The sequence below is a fragment of the Salarias fasciatus genome, chromosome 6 (assembly GCF_902148845.1).
Source record: "Salarias fasciatus chromosome 6, fSalaFa1.1, whole genome shotgun sequence".
Taxonomy (NCBI): Eukaryota; Metazoa; Chordata; class Actinopteri; order Blenniiformes; family Blenniidae; genus Salarias; species Salarias fasciatus.
Window position 1 is genome coordinate 15,389,515 of NC_043750.1, and position 17,658 is coordinate 15,407,172.

The following is a 17,658-nucleotide window of genomic DNA, read 5'->3' on the forward strand; positions in this document are numbered from 1 at the left end:
CTCTTTAGGAAAAGTATGGGATTGAACCCACGATGGTGGTGCACGGTGTGAAGATGCTTTATGTGCCTGTGATGCCAGGACACTCGAAGAGACTAAAGCTGACGTGAGTACTTATTCTCATGATCCTGCAGCTCTGAGTTCGCTTCAGCCAGAACAGTGTGACCGTTACTAATCCGACTCGCCTCTGGCCCGCCGCAGGATGCAGAAGCTGATCAAGCCATCGGTGGACCGACGCTACGTTGACCTCACCGTATCGTTCGCCCCAGAGGCAGACGGAGACGAGGACCTCCCCGGTCCCCCTGTCAGGTACTACTTCAGCCCCGGGGCCGGGACGCCCTGACACCGCCTGAGACGACGCCCTCAGGCCTCCTGTGTCCTTATTGCCCTTCTTTCATGTAAATTGTCGCCCCACCCAGAAAGCTAGCGCAGGGCCGAGAGTTTTCCCTCAGGATGTTATAAGATAGAGGCAAAGCTCGTGGCCCCGGCTCAAACCCCGCCCCCCCCCCCCCAACCACCACCACCTTCATGAAGCGAGAAAGGCCCGCTGTGGCCCCACATTCTCTTGCCTCAAATCTAGCCAGTGGAACACAAGGCTGCTGAAGTAGCACTGTAAGTGTACCTGTGTACATATGTTTTCTCTGTTCTTTTTCTACTCCGGTGAAATGCACAGCCCTGCCTGTGGCGATGCCTTAATTGATTATTAATCTTTTTTTTTTTTTTTTTGTGGCCGTGAGTCTGACTAAAAACTGTGTTTACAGTACCTCCCTACACACACCACCATTTGTTTTTGTTTTTTGTTTTCACAATGGTAAGAGCAGGACTGTTGTTGCAGTCAGTAGGAATCACATCATATCAGGCCACATATTTTAGCATCTGTTGGTCATCCCCCCCCCCCCCCATACTCACGGAAACATGTCCAGCCAATATTTGTCATACGATTGAACAATGCAACAGGTCAGCGGACAATAAGAAAACCCACCAAAGAAACCGTTTGTCATTGTGTCTGCTGATAGCTGTTCTTCTCTGATCACTTCTGACTGCCTCACAAAAAGCATGTTTATATCACAGGGGATGGATTTCAGTGGAACGCACACCGGCAGCGGCTTGACGCAGACAGTCATCTGCTTCAGCAAAGCAACCGTTTTATCAGTCAGTGCGAACAGATGTGCGTTTCACTGGAAAAGTGGGTAAAACAGTAACTGTAGCCGCTCGTCTGACCGACTGCGTTCAGTACTTTGGTAACAACGGCGCCGTCGTCGGCTGAGGAAGACCGGATGTTGTTCGTCGGGTTGATTACTGGCATGTGTTCAATGACTGTTTCACAAATAGAGAAGCCTTATTTTGACAAACCTGAAACATCTGTACCAACGTTATCGATCGCACTCCCATTTGGAAAGAAAAAATTGTTTTTTGTTTATTGATGTCTGTGACATGTATTTATTTACTTGTTACTCTGTTTTGTGTCAAACTGAGCCTGTGTCGACGGCCTCCTTGGCGTCACGGTGCACTGGTTAATCAATACTGGACAACGGTCACTCAAAGTGTTCATCCCGGAGAGCGAATGGCAACCCCTTCCTTCAGCTAGTTGAACAGGATCTCTGAAAATATCTACACTGACTTTAATCTGAAAGAATGCCGGTGTAGCATGGAACCTGAGATCCATCTAAAGATTTAAAAAAAAAAAAAGTTATTCACCGTTTAGATCGAGTCTGTGGTCCGACGACAAACAATCAAAAGGATTTTCTGATATTTTCTCTGCCCAGAACAGGAGGTAGAGAGTGTCACTTCTGCTGCAGTGCATTTCCGAATTGTACAACAAAACAGTGTTAATGAATGACAATGTATGTACTTGTGTCAGACAGCTTCACCAATGGTCCAATAAAATGTGAGATTTCAGGATGTCCTCGATCCAAAATGCCTGAGTCCTCCTTTTAAAACCATCATCGACAAAACCACTTGTTTTTCATTTATTCCATCTGACAGTACTCAACCATTGTCACTAAAAGTGTGCAATATGTAATACTATACACAGAAAATTAGATTTATAAATACATTCAGTAGCTCATTTAGACTGCATTTCATTGTTAAAAAAGTGCAAACATCGCAGAACATTGCACAGTATTTGATTTCATGGTGAAAGATTTAAAACTCGGGCTTCATATATCCAGGTCCTGCAGGTCGCCCCAGCTGGGTCCCACCTTGACTTTGGCTTTTAGCTTCACGTACAGTTTCACTGCTGACTCCATCTCTCTCTTCACGATCTGCGCAACCTGAGAGGGGGAAAAAAATAAATCTGTGAAACAATCCAAAGCTGTATGGAGTAACACTCATCCTCTGCCTCTAGACATCCAAAACAAACACAGCAGGTTTCATACCGGGATCAGGTCTTCTTCTGTGGTTTCATAAATCAGTTCATCGTGCAGCTGCAGCACAAAATAGGCTCCTCTGTGCCGAGACGTTCCAGTTCTGCTCTTACTGCGGCCTGAAACAACACAGACAGACTTTAATTTGACACCGTGGTGATCGCTGCCTGCAGATGGATGGACTGGATGCTCACCTGCGCTCATGTGCTCGTGGGACAGTGGAGCGGCAGGATAGGTTTTTCTCAGTCGTTTCTGGATGTTAATTGTGGCGAGTTTGACGATGTCCGCGGCCGATCCCTGAACAGTCGTGTTCACTGCCTGTCGCTCCGCCTAGAAGTACGAGGAAAGAAGAGGGAGATCATCTAATATAAACTATATAACACACACACGCACTCGTATATAATTTACACAAGTAGAATCATGCTGACGTGAGCTTTGACGTGCACGTTGGTGCTGGTTATTCCAGCTAAATATCTCCGTCGGCCCATCAGCGTCTGGACATAGCCGTCCTTTGCACAGTTTTTCACCGTTTGTTTCAGAAAAGCGTTGATCCCTGAAACACAAGACAGGACGTGGATGCAGCTTTCCCAGGCCTTAAATTCCCTTTTTATGTCAGTTGATCAACAATAAGGGGGTCAAATAATAGGACTGGAACAGTAAATACCTTTGTATCTGGCCTTAAAACTTTCAATGTAGCAGGCAGCGTCGTTCTCCTCCACTCCCATTTGCTCCCCCAAAGACTTGGCTCCCATCCCGTAAATGATGCCGTAGCAAATCTGAAAACACCAACACTCGTTGGCGAGCTTACAGGAGACAGTCGACACGTCCGTCATCGCTCTGCTGCCAAGCCGTACCTGCTTGGCCTGCTGCCTCAGGCTGTCCTGCACTGACTCGGGGTCAACACTCTTCCACTCCGCAGCGATGCAGCGAAACACGTCTGTTCCTCCGTTCAGCACCTTGTCAACACACACACACAGAGTCTTTCTGATGTGTTTTCGTCTTGGATTAATAAAATGTTTTTTCTTGCTTACTCTACTGACCTGGAGGAGGCGCTGGTCTTTAGAGAGGTGAGCCAACACTCTCAACTCCAGCTGGGAGTAATCTGCTGCCAGAATCATTCCACCTACAGATCAGCACAGACCGCAGATGAAACCATCCGACATGAAGCAATGGAAGGAAAAAATATATCATATATTCACAAACAATCATATTATAATGACCTGAAAAAGGAATGAAGGCGTGTCTCATGCTGACAGAGAAGGCGGGGCCTCGCTCTGCAGGTCTAGCTGTGACTGAGGGCGCCGTAGAGCGTCTCTTCTTTCTATACAAACACAGAATGATGCATTAAACCATGAAACCTTTTTTAATATTGTCGTGCGTCCTCATGTACTCTTCAGATGAGAGGGTTGGACCAAATTAATCAAGACAGGTTGATTCAACCAAAAGTAAAAGTGAGGTTATGGCTGGATCAGTGTTTCCAAAGCAAAAGGTAGATTTATGCAGAAAGCGAGCAGCGAGTCTGGACATACCCTGGCTTTCTGGCCACAGAGCAGGAATCCTGTGAAGGCGGACTCTCACCCACCACTGTAGGCATGGAAATCTCAAAGTCTTTGGGGACATTCTGGATGTTGGGCTCAGTGAAGCTCACTCTACCTGAAGAAAAAAATAAAATAAAAACAAGCTTGGTCACTGCATGAGGTGAAACATTTAACCAATGACTTTAGGGTGAGTGGACATACTGAAATACAGCGAAGTGACAGCAGGTTGGTGTGTCTGAGTGGTACCTGTGGCTGTGTGTGTCTGGGCGACGGGGTATATTCTGTCCATCTCCAGCGCTGCGTGATATTGCTTCTCCCTCTGCAGGGGGAACACCACTTTAGTGAGGGCGTTCGTGATCCGTCTCCACTCCAGAATCACGGCCGGCAGCGGGTGTAGCGGGCGGAGCTTCTCCAGAACATCCTACTGAGTCAAAAGCACATATTAATATTCAAAAATCCAGTTTTTATTTGGCAATTTTGATAAAATGAGTTGATTTTGACTGAGTTTGACTGTATTCAAGAAACCCTGACGCCGTTAAAAGGTGACTTTGAGCAAAACATTGGAATAATGGTCTGTTCTTCAATGCGGAATGTCTTTGAGTCCCGTCTTCAAGTTCAGAGCTTTAATAAATGCTACCAAATAGTTTCACCTTTGTGGTGCTGAACTGTTTTCCAAGTCGTACTCTGCCTCCGCCTCTCCTGGTGTAGCCCAGAGTCTTCTTACTTTTAGATGCCCCGACGTCGCCATTTGGAGGCAGGTGAAGCTCCAGGAACAACACCTACAACATATTCACACACCGTGAAGTCTTCAGCGTTACACGGCGACTAGACACCACTCAGTAAGTCGTACCTGAGCGATGTCATCTACGCTGGTGAGAGAAAAGCTGTGTCCGGCCAGGCTGTAGGCTTCAGACTCCAGCGTGGAGAGTTTGGCCTGCATCACATGTTTCTGTCTCTCACACTCCTGAACGCTGAAGCCGACGCCGTTCAGTTCCAACAGGGCCAAACACACTTGAGAAGGCATCTCTATGTGTCTGAATAAATCTGACAGAAATTGAAAAAGAGGTTGAAACGATGCGCAAACAGCCCATGTTCTGGTCTTATGAAGTGAGCTTTCATACTGAGCGTCCCGTCTGTCTCCAGCAGGCCGGTGAGATGGTTCATGACGGCGAAAACGAGAACGCTCTCGGTTGCTGCTCGAACACGAGGACAGTGTGAATGTGCATTTCCCAGTCCGTCCAACAGAGGTAATTCTTCAGGACAATAGACAGTCACCATGTTGGGCAGAGTCCTTTCCTCACTTCCAGGATCCAGCAGCCAGCTGGCAACCTGCAGCGGAAATTCACCAGAGATTTTGCTTCTTTTTGGGATATTTCTGGCTCTTTATCAAGTTAAAAAAAGTTGCAAAGACTGTTTTATCTGTTGTCAATTTTGAATTTTTTTCATACCTTTGGGTCTTCACAATTCCCATCCAAGCTGATGCCACAGCTCAGCACCAGTGTCTTGTACACCTGGATGATATCATGTGCTACTAAAACGCGCATGGCGCCATCCCCCGACTGCCTGCTCAGACAGGCCTTCGCCTGCTGCAGCCTCTCGCTCACCGGCAGACTGACATCAAGCGGAGGAGGCGCCAGGCTGGCGCTGAGACCTGGGGTGTGACAGACAGGATGAAAACAGGTGAAAAAAAAAAACATTATGTATATTTATGCATAAATATGAACAAGCTGCGCATCAATACCCCTGCTTTGCTCCTCCTGCAGAGATACGTAGTAAGCATCTCTTGCTCCCCAGCAGACAGACAGTCCAATTAACACAACGTCTTCCCTGCCTCTCACTGGAAAACCATTGGCGGTGTTAAGCTTCTGCAGATCTGAGGCACAGAAGGAAAAATAAAACATGCATGAAACAATTTAGATCAATTTTTAATGTTCATCAAACATCAACTCTTACCTTTCCTGTGTTTCACTCCTATTTCCCTCTCAGGCAGCTGTCTGTGTTCCATCTTCTCACAGGCTAAAGCCAGAGAGTAGCGCTCCTTTGTTTTCCACTCTTTAATAAAAGTGTCGAATAAACGCCCGTCACTTGCGACGTCTATGATAGAGAAGGTCCCAGCGCTGCTCAGACAAAGTGATGCATCCTGGGACAGCTGCAGACCGAAGCTTTCGTTCAACAAAGGCGACTCCGAGGCAGGTTCTGGCCGGGGGGAGGGTGGAGAAGCAGAGTCTGTGGGAGGACTGGGGTTCTGGACTGAGCGCTGCTCCGGTTTCAAACAGGAAATCTGTTCAGATACAGACACTGTTTTGGGGTTGTTGTGGTGATCAGGTGGAGAATTTTGATGTTTTTTGTCAGAAGCAATTCCTGATGGAATATGAATGTTTTCTGAGTTGTATTTCAGGCATTTTGTGACTGCTGACTTTTCTTGAACAGATCTTGAGGATGGCGCAGCAGTGCGAGGTGAGTGGATAGACGAGGTCGTCAGTTTGACTCTTGGCGTCACAGACGGAGTTTCTTGAGTTGGAGGAATGAGATCAGCGGCAGAGCCCGGTCTCTCTGCTATGTTTTTGCTTGAGGGTTCCCTCTTTTCTGGGTTGTCTGCAGCGGTAGGTTGCAGCAGGTCAAACTTTGTTCTGCCTACTGATGTCGGGGAGTTTGGCGTTGTTGCAGCACCCGCTGTGTTTGCAGCAGCTGCGGGGTCTTCCGTTTTACTTTGCCAGGACGGGTCGGACATACTGGGCCAATGATCAAAAATATCCTGCAGACCAGGGCTGCAATAAGGAGCACTACCAGGCTGAGCTCCATTATCTGACGAGAAAACAACTTTCTTTTCTGCCTCTTTATCATCACTTCGTTTATCTGCCCGGTTCCCAGAATCACCATTTTCATATGGAATTCCATTCCTCTCACAAGAGGTTGTGTCTTTTTGTGCACAGTTATTCTTTGTAGTTGTTTTCTTATGGCCATCTATCCCACCGGACTCATCCTGAGTTTTGGCAGCGGTAGTGAGCCGAGGTTGTGCTTCACAGGATTCAGTTCGTGGATGTGACTGTTCTTCATTACACAAAACAGGATCTGTGTTTGGTTGTTGCGGTTCTCGTGAACCGGAGTCTTGGTCGCTTTCGCTTCTTTCTTTGTGTCTGGAAGAACTTTTCCACTCCAGGAAGTGTTCCCCGACCAGCAGCGAGTCGCCCCACTCCGACAGGTTAAAAGACGACTCCCCCCACTGGATTGCTTCTTGCTTCTCCGCTTCCTGGTTGGCGAGGAGTTTGCTGCGTCGTCTCTCCGGGGTTGATGGGAGAGGGTGTTCATCTCTGACATCCTGCCTGACAGAAACCTCTTCGTCCAAATGGTCGGGGATCTGTCGTGGGCTCAGACTTTCCAGCAAAGGGCTGTCGTATAGACTGTCGAACAAGAAACTGCTACTCCTGTTGAAACTGTCTGAAGCAGCATGATGAGCACCGGTCGCCTCATGATCCCTTTCTCCAGGCCAACTCTGGTGGCTGGTGTTTAGGATGAGCTCCAGTTGGCTGTTGGTGAGAGAAGTGTTCATTCTTGGAGACACAACGTCAGAGACCTGAATACTGTTTCTCCCTTGATCTGTATTTATTGGAATCTGTGCAGCTGCTTCAGTCACATCCTTCTCCTCCCTCATGTTTTGTGTTTCCACTAGTTGACCTGTACCTCTCTCCCTCGCCTCTCTTTGTTGATGCGTCTGTTGAATGATGATCCGTTCTGTCTCTGTGTCCAACTCGAAGCTGTCACTGAAACCCTCCTCTCCCATTTTAAAGTGTCCTTCAACTTCTTCGTCCATTTTGTCTTCTATATACAGGTCAGGAGACGAAAACTCATCCCTGTTATCGCCGGCCATCCTTCTTCGTTTTGCCTCAGGGGACAGGTGCGATGCAGGAGATACAGAGCGGGGAGGGTTTGATATATCGGTTTTTGTAAGTGTAGAAACACCTGGAAAGGGTTTTTGCACCACGCCAGGAGCAGAAATGGCGGTTTGTTCCTGACCTGAAGCCGCTGCAGTTTGGACTGAACGCCCATTCTGCTCACTATCTTGTGGGCCTCTGTCAGTCTGTATCGAGTGCAGGACTTTGCTTAAGGCTTTTGAGTGCTTCAGTCTGTCCGTCTGCACGGGCGAGGCAATGAGCCCCGCAGCGCCGCCAGCTCTCGCTGTCCTTGAGGAAACATTTTGTTGTTCTACACGGGATATCGGGGCTCGGAAGCGTGGCGGTGGCATTGGGGTAGAAGCTGAAGGCGGAGGCTGTTTCGGGGGTAGAGGTGGGGGGCTGGAAATGATCTCGGCCAACTCCTGCGTCAGGCTCCTTTCAGGAACAGGCTGATGAACCTCGCTGCTGTTTTCTCTTTTTTGCTCAGACACCGTGCTTCCTTTATTACTTTTTTCTTCAAAGGTCTTTACTCTTTCTTCTCCCACTGACACAACAGTAGCTGCTTCCACTGTTAATTTTACTTCTTCTCCTGGAACTTCATTGTTGTTTAGTTGGATTTCCATTCCGCCTCTGTTTTCTTCGCTGGAGTCCTCTAATCCTCCGTTTAACTTCATCTCCTCAGATGTACCATTCTCTTGCTCACTCAGGGCCTCTCCGTCTTGTCTTTTACTTCTCTCTGTTGGAAAATCTTCCCTGCTCTCATTTCTCTGCTCGTCACTATCTCCACTCTTTACCTGCATTTCATTTTGAGGCAGTTGAATGGTTTCCGTCTGGATTTCACGTGAGGAGGACGAGGCGTCCGAGTGGTCATCAGGGCGGTTTACTGCAGAGACAGGAGGAGGAAGCGTCGCTGGATCCCACTGAATCCCCAGCTGGGCCAAGTCCTCTTGAAGGAGGAGCCTCGCTTCAGACACGATCTGGACGGCCGCTTCCTGCTCGGTCAGAGGCCGTCCACCGGTGACCCAGACGCAACGGAGGCGCCGTCTCTCCGCCGCCTCCATCTCACTCTCATCCACCGCACGCTTCGAGCTGATGAGAGCAGATGTTACAGTTTACACTTCAGTCAAATCAGGTTTTCAGAAGAATAAATCTTTAAGTGCTACTTTGACAAGTGCACGGTGCAAAATTTGGTGTTCAGGGTTTGAATCCCTGTCCATAATCTGTCTGTCCGTCCTGTCCTTCTCTTTTCATTCCCCAAACCCCAACCAGAAAAGCTTAAAGCCTCCACCTCTGAGTCTGTTTCTGTCAAAAGGGAGTTTTTTTCCTTCCCACCTTTGCTGATTCTTTCTCATGTGGAATAGTTGGGTTTTTCTCTGTAACAGTGCCGAGACGTGATTGTTTTGTATTTGGTGCTATACAAATAAAATGCTGATATTTTGACATGTTCAATACACAAAATGGATAAATATTCTCATATGTGTGCAACATGAAAAACACAAATATCGACTAACCTTTTAAATGGGACTGCATTCCTCAAGGCTTTCTCCACATCGGTGACAGCAGCCCTGGCGAGTTCGGCCACGGTACACAGGCCTTGTGCGTAGAGCGCTCGAGCTCTTGTCGCGTTCAGAAGGGAAACCCTCACCAGGTCGACCAGCTCTCTCTGGACTCCGAAGCTCAGCCGAGTCTGATACTGAGACAACAGCAGCTCCATGTTGTGCCAGCCGAGGCGTTTGCAGAAAACCGTCACCATACCTGAGAAGATGAGACTGGATTTACTACTTTATTTTGTAAAATTTAATATATCAATATTAACCTAGAGCAATCATATTCCACAGACATAAAGACTTACAATGGTAATATATGAATTTTGTCAAATACAACACAAACCTGCGTATGTGGAGGCAGACTGCTGCAGAGACTGTAACTGCCCACGGTTGCAGTTGTATTTTGATGCAACAGTTCCTAAAGGAACTTCCTTAACTAGATCCTGCAGCACAAGAGTGGTGAAAAATCTGAAAATAGATCGAAAGAAAAAGTGTTTTTGACAAATAAACGATCTCATCAAACAAACTCGCCGGAGATACAGCCATGAAATGCAGAAATCACACACACACACACACACACACACACACACACACACACAGAGTCTCGTATTTCTATCCTTGTGGGGACCGTCCATTGACTCCCATTCATGTCTAGCCCCTAACCCTGACCCTTACCCTAACCCTAACCCACACCACAACAAAGCCTAACCCTAAAGAAATGTTTTTGCACTTTTACTTTTTTCAGTAACAACAACATGGTCAAGAAAACACTGTTTCTCCTACTTAGGACCGGAAAAAGGTCCCCACAAGGCACGTTGTTCCACGTTTTGCTATCCTTGTGGGGACATTTGGCCCCAACAAGGATAGAAACACACACACACACACACACACACACACACACACACACACACACACACACACACACACACACACACACACACACACACACACACACACACACACACACACACACACACACACACACACACACACACACACACACACACACACACACACACACACACACACACACACACACACACACACACACACACACACACACACACACACACACACACACACACACACACACACACACACACACACACACACACACACACACCTGTTCGCTATAAGATAATACTACTCAGTGTAAGTATGAATGTAAATGCTTCTAAAGCCATGTTCTTGTTTTCCGCCGCCCAAAGCTGAAGGACTGTGTCAAACAGATGATGATGATGATGATGATGATGATGATGATGATATACCTTCAGCCTGTCATTAAGGTAAATGTGTGCTTTACCGTTTGTGAATTGCCATCTGTCGGTGCTGCTTTTCTGTCTTGGCAACAAGTTTGCCGTTGACAGATCGAGCAAGAAAGCCTTCCTGGACGCCGACCAGCTCTGCTACTCTCTTCATGGATGAAGACAGCTGTTCCCACAGACAGAAAAACTGATACCAGTCGATGGTAGTCCACTCTGCGTACAACGGAGTGATCTACAGAGGATTTGGATATAGAGTTAAAATTATAGAATATCAAGTCAAAGAAACACACTTGGTTCTTGGTCGCATAAAGTTAATAATATTCAGTCATCAGGTTATATGATGACATGTTTACCAGGTAGAGGATGTGCAAGTCATTCTCTAGAACAAAGCCCTTCATTGCCCGCTGAAGATCAGCAAATATTCCCAGAGCCTCCGGAGGGGAGAGGGAGGATGAAAGGGTGGCAGCTCCGAGCTGCGTTGGACAGTATCGCTCATCTGAATCAGCAGACAGGTGGAGAAAAAAAATACTTAGAAGAAGGCAAAAGTGGTCACAAACAAATAAACCAATAAAAAACTGGCAACTGTAAGCTATTTAAAATTAGCATTATTTGTTTCACCCTCAAAATGATCACTGAGCCAAAGTAAAGCACCATCCCAGTTGTGGAATTACCTGCTCCATCCTTCTGTATGCTAATGAATTCATTCTCCATCAGCCATTCAACACAGGCCTCTATTGCTCCTTTGTTGGATTCTTCATTAGACTTGTTCTTGCTCTCGTGTTTCATGCTGGCGGCCAGAAGTGAACATGAAGCGTACAATCTCACATCCTGAGGAGAGCTGGCTACGCCTCCAACAATTATCTGCACAACAAATGATACAAGTTAAAGACATGAAACAATCACAGATGTGTAATATAATGATGTTGATTGGAGATGTTAATTCAGTATTAATTAATTGCTGCAATGCAGTGTTATAACTGTGTTTTGACTAAATATTTTCCACACATTTAAATCTTGAGACAGAAGCCATCTGTACCTCCAGAATGGCCCGTAGCATGCTGGTGGTAACACCTTCGCCTTCCCGCTTCACCAGGCAGCTGCTGATTGGCTGAAGCGTGCCATTAAGGAGACTAATACCTTTCTGACGCTCTACCTCTTTGCACACCAGCACACTTTCACCTGGAGGGGATGAATCAAGAATAAAGGGTTATCTATCACTAGTATTCCAGGAAAATTAACCTCAAAAAAATGCTGCAGGCACCAACAATTCCCTTTATTTCTCACTCTTTCCATCCGTACCTGTAGTGTCTACTCCTTTTCTTCCAGCTCGTCCGGCCATCTGCTTGTATGTGAGAGGATCCAACAAGTGTCCGTTGAATGTTGGTGTTCGAATGATAACCCTGCGCGCTGGAAGGTTTACCCCGGAAGAGAGAGTGGAGGTGGCGGCCAGGACTCTGATCGCTCCCTGACGGAAAGCTCCCTCCAACACGTCGCGCTCATCAAATGTCAGACCTGCCGAGTGGAAGCTGATCTTATTTGCATCCTATAAAGTGAATTGTTGCTTTCAGTCTGAAGCTGTTCTGTGGTGTGAATGTGTCTACCGGCATGGTGGAAGGCCACGCCCCACGGCACAGTGCGCTGCAGGATGGGGTCCAAACCAGCTGGAGTTCTTCTCAACTGAGCTACGACATCCAGGAGTTCCTCCTGTTGCAGACATACTGGCTGAGGTTCAGCTTCACCGTCACGATCTGAAGAAGATGAAAGTTTCACAAATTTGTGCCAATTTGTGCGAAATCACACTTTGAGGTCAGCTCCAATTTTGCTTCATTTCAAACTAAAACATAAAACACGATCAAGAATTGATTTAGATTTCTTGTACCAGTGTTTCTGAGACGGTAAAACTCCCTCGCGATGGTGTCCGCCAGTTTCTCGCACCAGTTCTTTGAGGGGCAGAACAAAAGCACCGAGCGGCCCTCGCTCACCGTCTCATAGCACAAACTCACGATGTGGTCGTCGTCGCCCTTCAAGCAAAGATCGAACAAAACATCACTTCGCTGCTCAAAGGAAAACGTGTTATCGGTAGACCGTGATGAATCGAAGTTACCTTAACGCTGAGTGCAGGAGTGAACTGCCGCACAACGGAGAGGCTCTTGTCATAGATGTTGCGGCCCACCTTGAGATGCTCGTGCAGCGGTACAGGCCTGTAGTCGGTCTGGTAAAGCTCGGCGCCCAACCAGCTGGCCAAGAGGGAGAGGTTTGGCAAAGTGGCACTCATACCTACAACCTGCACACCCTCAGAGAGCGACCTGGAAAAACAAACTGATTAACACACAGCAGTTTCCTTTACTGTATATGAGCGAATAGAATAGAACAGATGCAGACCCTGAGGTGTTCTGCTTCTGTGTAATGTAGCGGATTTTGGTTAAGAGCAGCTCCAGCAGGTATCCTCTTCCAGAGTCTCCAATCATGTGCAACTCGTCCACCACCACCATACCTAGCAGCATAAAAATGACAAACACATTCTAATTCATTCCTAATAATTATTAATAATCAATACACAACATAGGGCTGCAGCTACCAGAAATTCAGTGAAGATGTTCAAATATTGTCTTTACCTCAATCAGTCCATGTCAATTTCCAAAGGTGTAAAATGATTTTCTTTGTTAAACATACAAAATATATTTTTACAAACTTAAGAGAACAAAGGGGAAATCCCATACTCCTGACACTGGTCATTTTACACAGAAATATTAAAAGACTATTATTTAATTGTTTTTTTTCCATTTTGAGGCACAACTGCCATCTTACATAACTAAAGCAAAAACATGATCAGCAGATGCTGTTATTCAAGGTTTTGAGTTCATTAGTACTCAAGAGTCTTCAGAGCATAGTGATAATAACATGTGCCCTCTGCTTGTAAGACCTTCATTATCCAATTTCATATATTTCAAAAGTACACGGTATTTCATTCCACTACCTAGGAATTAAACAAAAGGGAATATTAGAGCTGTTTTACCTAAAAGACTCATACTGTCCTCTTCAATGAGTCTGTTAATGAGGGAATTGGCTTTTTCTATGGTGCAAACAGCCACGTCCAGAGCAGCGAATCCTCCAGCTGCTGACGTGCTGCCCATGTATCCTTCCACACGGACACCTGCTTCTTCAAATATGCTCTAAAAGGTAAAACAGAAAAATAGTTCAGACTGAGATTAATATTAAAATCAACATGCAGTTCAGAATAACAAGTGTGTGTCTAGCTGTCTGTCGCTCCCTCACCTGGAGGTAATGCATCTTCTCTTTAGCCACAGAAACAAAAGGCAGAATGAAGAGAGCTTTTCTTTTGGTCTCCAACACACGTTTCAGCATCAGCAGCTCTGACACCAGAGTTTTCCCGGCGCTGGTGGGAGCTGAAAAGATAAACAGAAATGATAACGAGGAGCAAATAGAAGAAAAAGTGCCACAAATCAATTTTCTACAGAAATGACAGGTTTCCTACCTGAGTACACCAGGTTGCCCCCATTCAGAACCTGTCCAACGGCGAGACACTGAGCCTGCCACTCAAACATCTGAGTCACTCCGTGCTTCTGGTAGCATTCCAGGACAGGTTTCGGTAAGCCCCAGCTGGACAACCGCAGTTTTTCAGCTTGGTCCACAGGAGCACACAAGGCAGTGCCTGCAGCAAGAAGCAGCAAACGCTGCATTTACACATGGCCCTTCAAACAGCTCTCACAGTCGATCTTTAGCACAGTGAAGAAGTGGATTTTTTTTTTTTTCACTGGAAAAATAAATCTAAGTTCAGACTGCACCTGAAAGACACAACCTAATCAGGTAAAATCAAATAAACTGCAAGCTCTTATTTTATATAATGTGCTAGACTGCAATATTTTTGATTCTGTTTAGCTCATATAAGACTTTAGAATTTAATAACATTATATTTTAATTTATACAATTGCACGTCTTCTTATTTTACTTTAATGCAGGCTATAAGAATCCTTATGCTACTCATTGGGACTGATTTTCAATGATTTTCATTTGTCCTTTTTTCTGCTTACAATTTGCAAATACTTGAATTAATAAATGATAAAAGGGAACATGTTGTATATGTGTTTAAAATACCTTCCTGAGGTAGTGTGTCGGCGAGAGTGCTGAGCTCCAAGCCACTGGGAACTGTGAGCACAGAGGTGGACTGATTCTGTAATGACTGCTGGAGTTTGGACTTCTTCATGGCAGCGGCGACACGCGTGGGGCTGAAGAGGATGTAGTCCCTCGACACATCCAGAGGTGGAGCTGCGCCATGCTTACTCGGTCGACTTTTGCCTTCGCTTTTTCTTTTTGGTGAACTGTGAGACAACAGAGAACAAGCAGGAAAAGCTTTGCAGAGAAGCAAATTACCAAGGGGAAGAAAATCAGGACAGCTATGTTTAGTTCGGACTCACTTTCCGGAGTTGCAAGCTTTCGGGCTGGTTTCTGTTCTCTTACAGGGGAGGACATTGACACAGACAGAAGCAGGCTCTGCATGGTTTTCTGGATTCCTCTCACCATGCCCCATTACTTCCAAGTCCTCACTGAAAAGAAGCTTCTGAGCCAGATTTTTACAGTCAGCGCTCCATCCTGGTCTCTTACAGCCTGCTTTGTGTTGACCGATGTCTCCCTGAGGGCTACTTGCACCGCAGGGTCCTTCATCAGTTCGCTGATGAGATGGTGAGTGTCTAACTGAATGTCTAATGGGTTTGACATCCGCAGACTGTTCAGGAGGTAGGGGGGGTGCAACGATAACTGATGATGCTGGTTCTTTATGAGCTTTTGTGTTTAGTGTTGCTGAGTTTGTGTCATGACTGACAGCCTTTCCTTGGTCGACAACACTGAGTACCTGCAGCATCTCATCGTCAAGAGCTATGGTGGACTCCCCGAGCAGAAACACGGCTCCTCCATCCTAAAACAGGAAATACCATGAAATAGGGGAAATACTAAATGACATTAGGATGCCAAAGACCACAATGTAATAAAAAAATGGGAAAAAGAAGCAACAACAAAGAACACAAAACACAAACAAAAGCATGCATTCATCTTTTATACAGCATACAGTATATCCTGAGCAGGGCTGAGGGGAGATAGAGCCTTTCTGAGCCAGCTATGGTTAGGGTTCACCCTGGACAAGGTCATCAGTCCATCACAGAGTAAACACAGCGAGATAGACAGACGCACACTCACATTCACACCTCGGGGAAATGTAAGGTCACCAATTAACCTCACATCCATGTTGCTGGACGGCGGGAACAAACCAGATTGCCTGAAGGAAAACTACACATGTGGGAAGAACATGCAAACTCCTCACAGAATGGTACGGTATTGCACCCATGCAAGCTGTCACTAAAAGACAAGAGCACTAACCACTGTGTAATTGTGTAGCCAAACGAATGCAATTTTTGTAAAATAAAGACTGGAGACAAAAAAAAACCTGAGCCAAAATGTTAAATCAAAAAAGCTAAATTATAACAAAGATATAATTTTAGCAAAATACAAACAACAACAAGGCAAAACCAAATAACAAAGCTATCACAATGAAATACACAATACTCACAGAGGTAAATGAACTGCAAATGAATCAAAACAGCCATGAACAGACCAAAAAATATCCACAACAACTCAACAAAATGCAAAAATGACCACAAAGGGATGCAAACAAACAAGACAAGAAATCAACTGCAGACACAAAGTGAAACAAATCAACGAAAAGTGACAGAAAGCAGGACCACAACAGCAAAAAATAAGGTGACCTTAGTACAAAAGACAACAGAGAAAGAAAATAAATAAAAAAAGTGACACAAGGAAGCTAAAATAAAACAACTATATGACTGAGACTAAAGTATCATATGCCAGCCACAAAGAAGCAAAAAACAGACATACAAAAGATCAAACCAAAAAAAGTAACACACACAACTCAAAACAGACAAACAACTTAAAAACGGACACATCAAAGATAACAGCATAGCAGAAACGACAGACACAAAACAAACATCCAAAACAATCACAAATCGGCCCTTAATCCTTAAAGTTATCTGAAACGAAATGAAATCTGCTGTTACACTTACCCCTCGGTTGTCTCGGCTGTTGTTGTGAGATGGGTTTGCTTTGTCTGACAGATTACACGGTTTCTGTAACACTCTGTCTCCGTCTGGAGGCTCATCGGGACTTTGTAAACTGTATTCAGACATTTTTACATTCATTAAACTCACGTTTAGTATGTTCAAACACTGGAAGATGTTTCTCAGCAACAGAGAATAAACAATCTTGATCAAACCAATCACGTGACACAGAGTTAAAATAAACAGTATTTAGGCTGACCTGGTTTTCTTTTTGATCTGGTGCTGTCCCATGTAGCTTTTCTTTTTCGGAGGTCCGGAGGAGCTCATCCCGAACACGCAGCAATGAGCAGCCAGAGCCGCTCATGACGGAGACTCGCGCCTGGAAACTGTTTTTATTGATCGATTGAATATTGAAAATGCGCGTCACAAGTCAACACGGTTGTTTAGTCTATCGAGTGGAATTATTTAGTTTACGAAATGTAAACATTTCGTTCTTCGTTCAAAAACACCGCCTCAGCGCCATCTCGGTGTTTCATTAAAACAATCCGACAGGAACAAAGGTGCAGTGTCAAAAGTTCCTGTTTACTGCTAGTACATTTTTTTCTACATTTTTATAGTGATGTTTTTCCCGTTATGATTTCTTTATTGATAAAATGTATTGCTTTGCAGAAAAATAAATTTCTAGAAATATGATACACAATATAATTTGGTAACGTTGTGGTCTGATTTATCAGTCCAGACCCAGTCCCAGGTCTAGCAATTTTAAATCTCTTTGTAGTTGTCTCTATATTAATTTGTGTGAATTATGTTGCTTTTTGCTTATGTGACAGCTTTATGTATAACTGCCTATATTTCTCTTGTATGCTCTGCTTTTCTGTCTCTTGTGGCTTTCTTATGTCTCCTTTCATCTTGTGTTGTGGTTTTTCAGTCTGTTGGTAGACTGTGTATTTTGTCAGTGTGTATTAC

The 17,658-nt window shown here is 45.3% G+C and overlaps 3 protein-coding genes across 3 annotated transcripts in view; 1 reads left to right on the forward strand and 2 right to left on the reverse strand.

The window, feature by feature from the left end:
* The window catches only part of LOC115389595 (ubiquitin-like modifier-activating enzyme 6), a 9,848-nt gene extending 9,108 nt beyond the window's left edge, over positions 1 to 740 (forward strand). Inside the window, exons 31-32 of the mRNA XM_030093035.1 lie at positions 9 to 103; positions 199 to 740. Of these exons, the coding sequence (XP_029948895.1) occupies positions 9 to 103; positions 199 to 340 (237 nt within the window). The 3' untranslated portion in view covers positions 341 to 740. The remainder of the gene's footprint in view (positions 1 to 8; positions 104 to 198) is intronic.
* The window catches only part of LOC115389607 (glyoxylate reductase/hydroxypyruvate reductase-like), a 17,347-nt gene extending 13,550 nt beyond the window's left edge, over positions 1 to 3,797 (reverse strand). Inside the window, exon 1 of the mRNA XM_030093065.1 lies at positions 3,788 to 3,797. The gene's annotated coding sequence lies outside the window, so the exon portion shown is untranslated. The remainder of the gene's footprint in view (positions 1 to 3,787) is intronic.
* Positions 2,050 to 17,081, reverse strand: LOC115389571 (DNA polymerase theta-like). The gene is made up of 36 exons (XM_030092988.1): positions 16,952 to 17,081; positions 16,699 to 16,807; positions 15,426 to 15,539; positions 15,043 to 15,080; positions 14,723 to 14,946; positions 14,103 to 14,279; positions 13,883 to 14,013; positions 13,623 to 13,779; positions 12,989 to 13,100; positions 12,711 to 12,912; positions 12,486 to 12,627; positions 12,208 to 12,354; positions 11,906 to 12,118; positions 11,643 to 11,785; positions 11,278 to 11,467; positions 10,960 to 11,102; positions 10,645 to 10,838; positions 9,685 to 9,809; positions 9,306 to 9,549; positions 8,636 to 8,883; positions 5,855 to 7,339; positions 5,643 to 5,774; positions 5,350 to 5,552; positions 5,023 to 5,230; positions 4,752 to 4,945; positions 4,552 to 4,680; positions 4,148 to 4,322; positions 3,893 to 4,016; positions 3,584 to 3,684; positions 3,404 to 3,486; positions 3,218 to 3,319; positions 3,028 to 3,139; positions 2,792 to 2,916; positions 2,558 to 2,693; positions 2,376 to 2,482; positions 2,050 to 2,270 (listed from the first exon to the last, which is right to left on the reverse strand). The coding sequence occupies exons 1-36, from the start codon at positions 17,017 to 17,019 to the stop codon at positions 2,157 to 2,159; spliced, it is 6,651 nt and encodes a 2,216-aa protein (XP_029948848.1). The 5' UTR covers positions 17,020 to 17,081; the 3' UTR covers positions 2,050 to 2,156.
* Between the last annotated feature and the right edge of the window lie 577 nt (positions 17,082 to 17,658).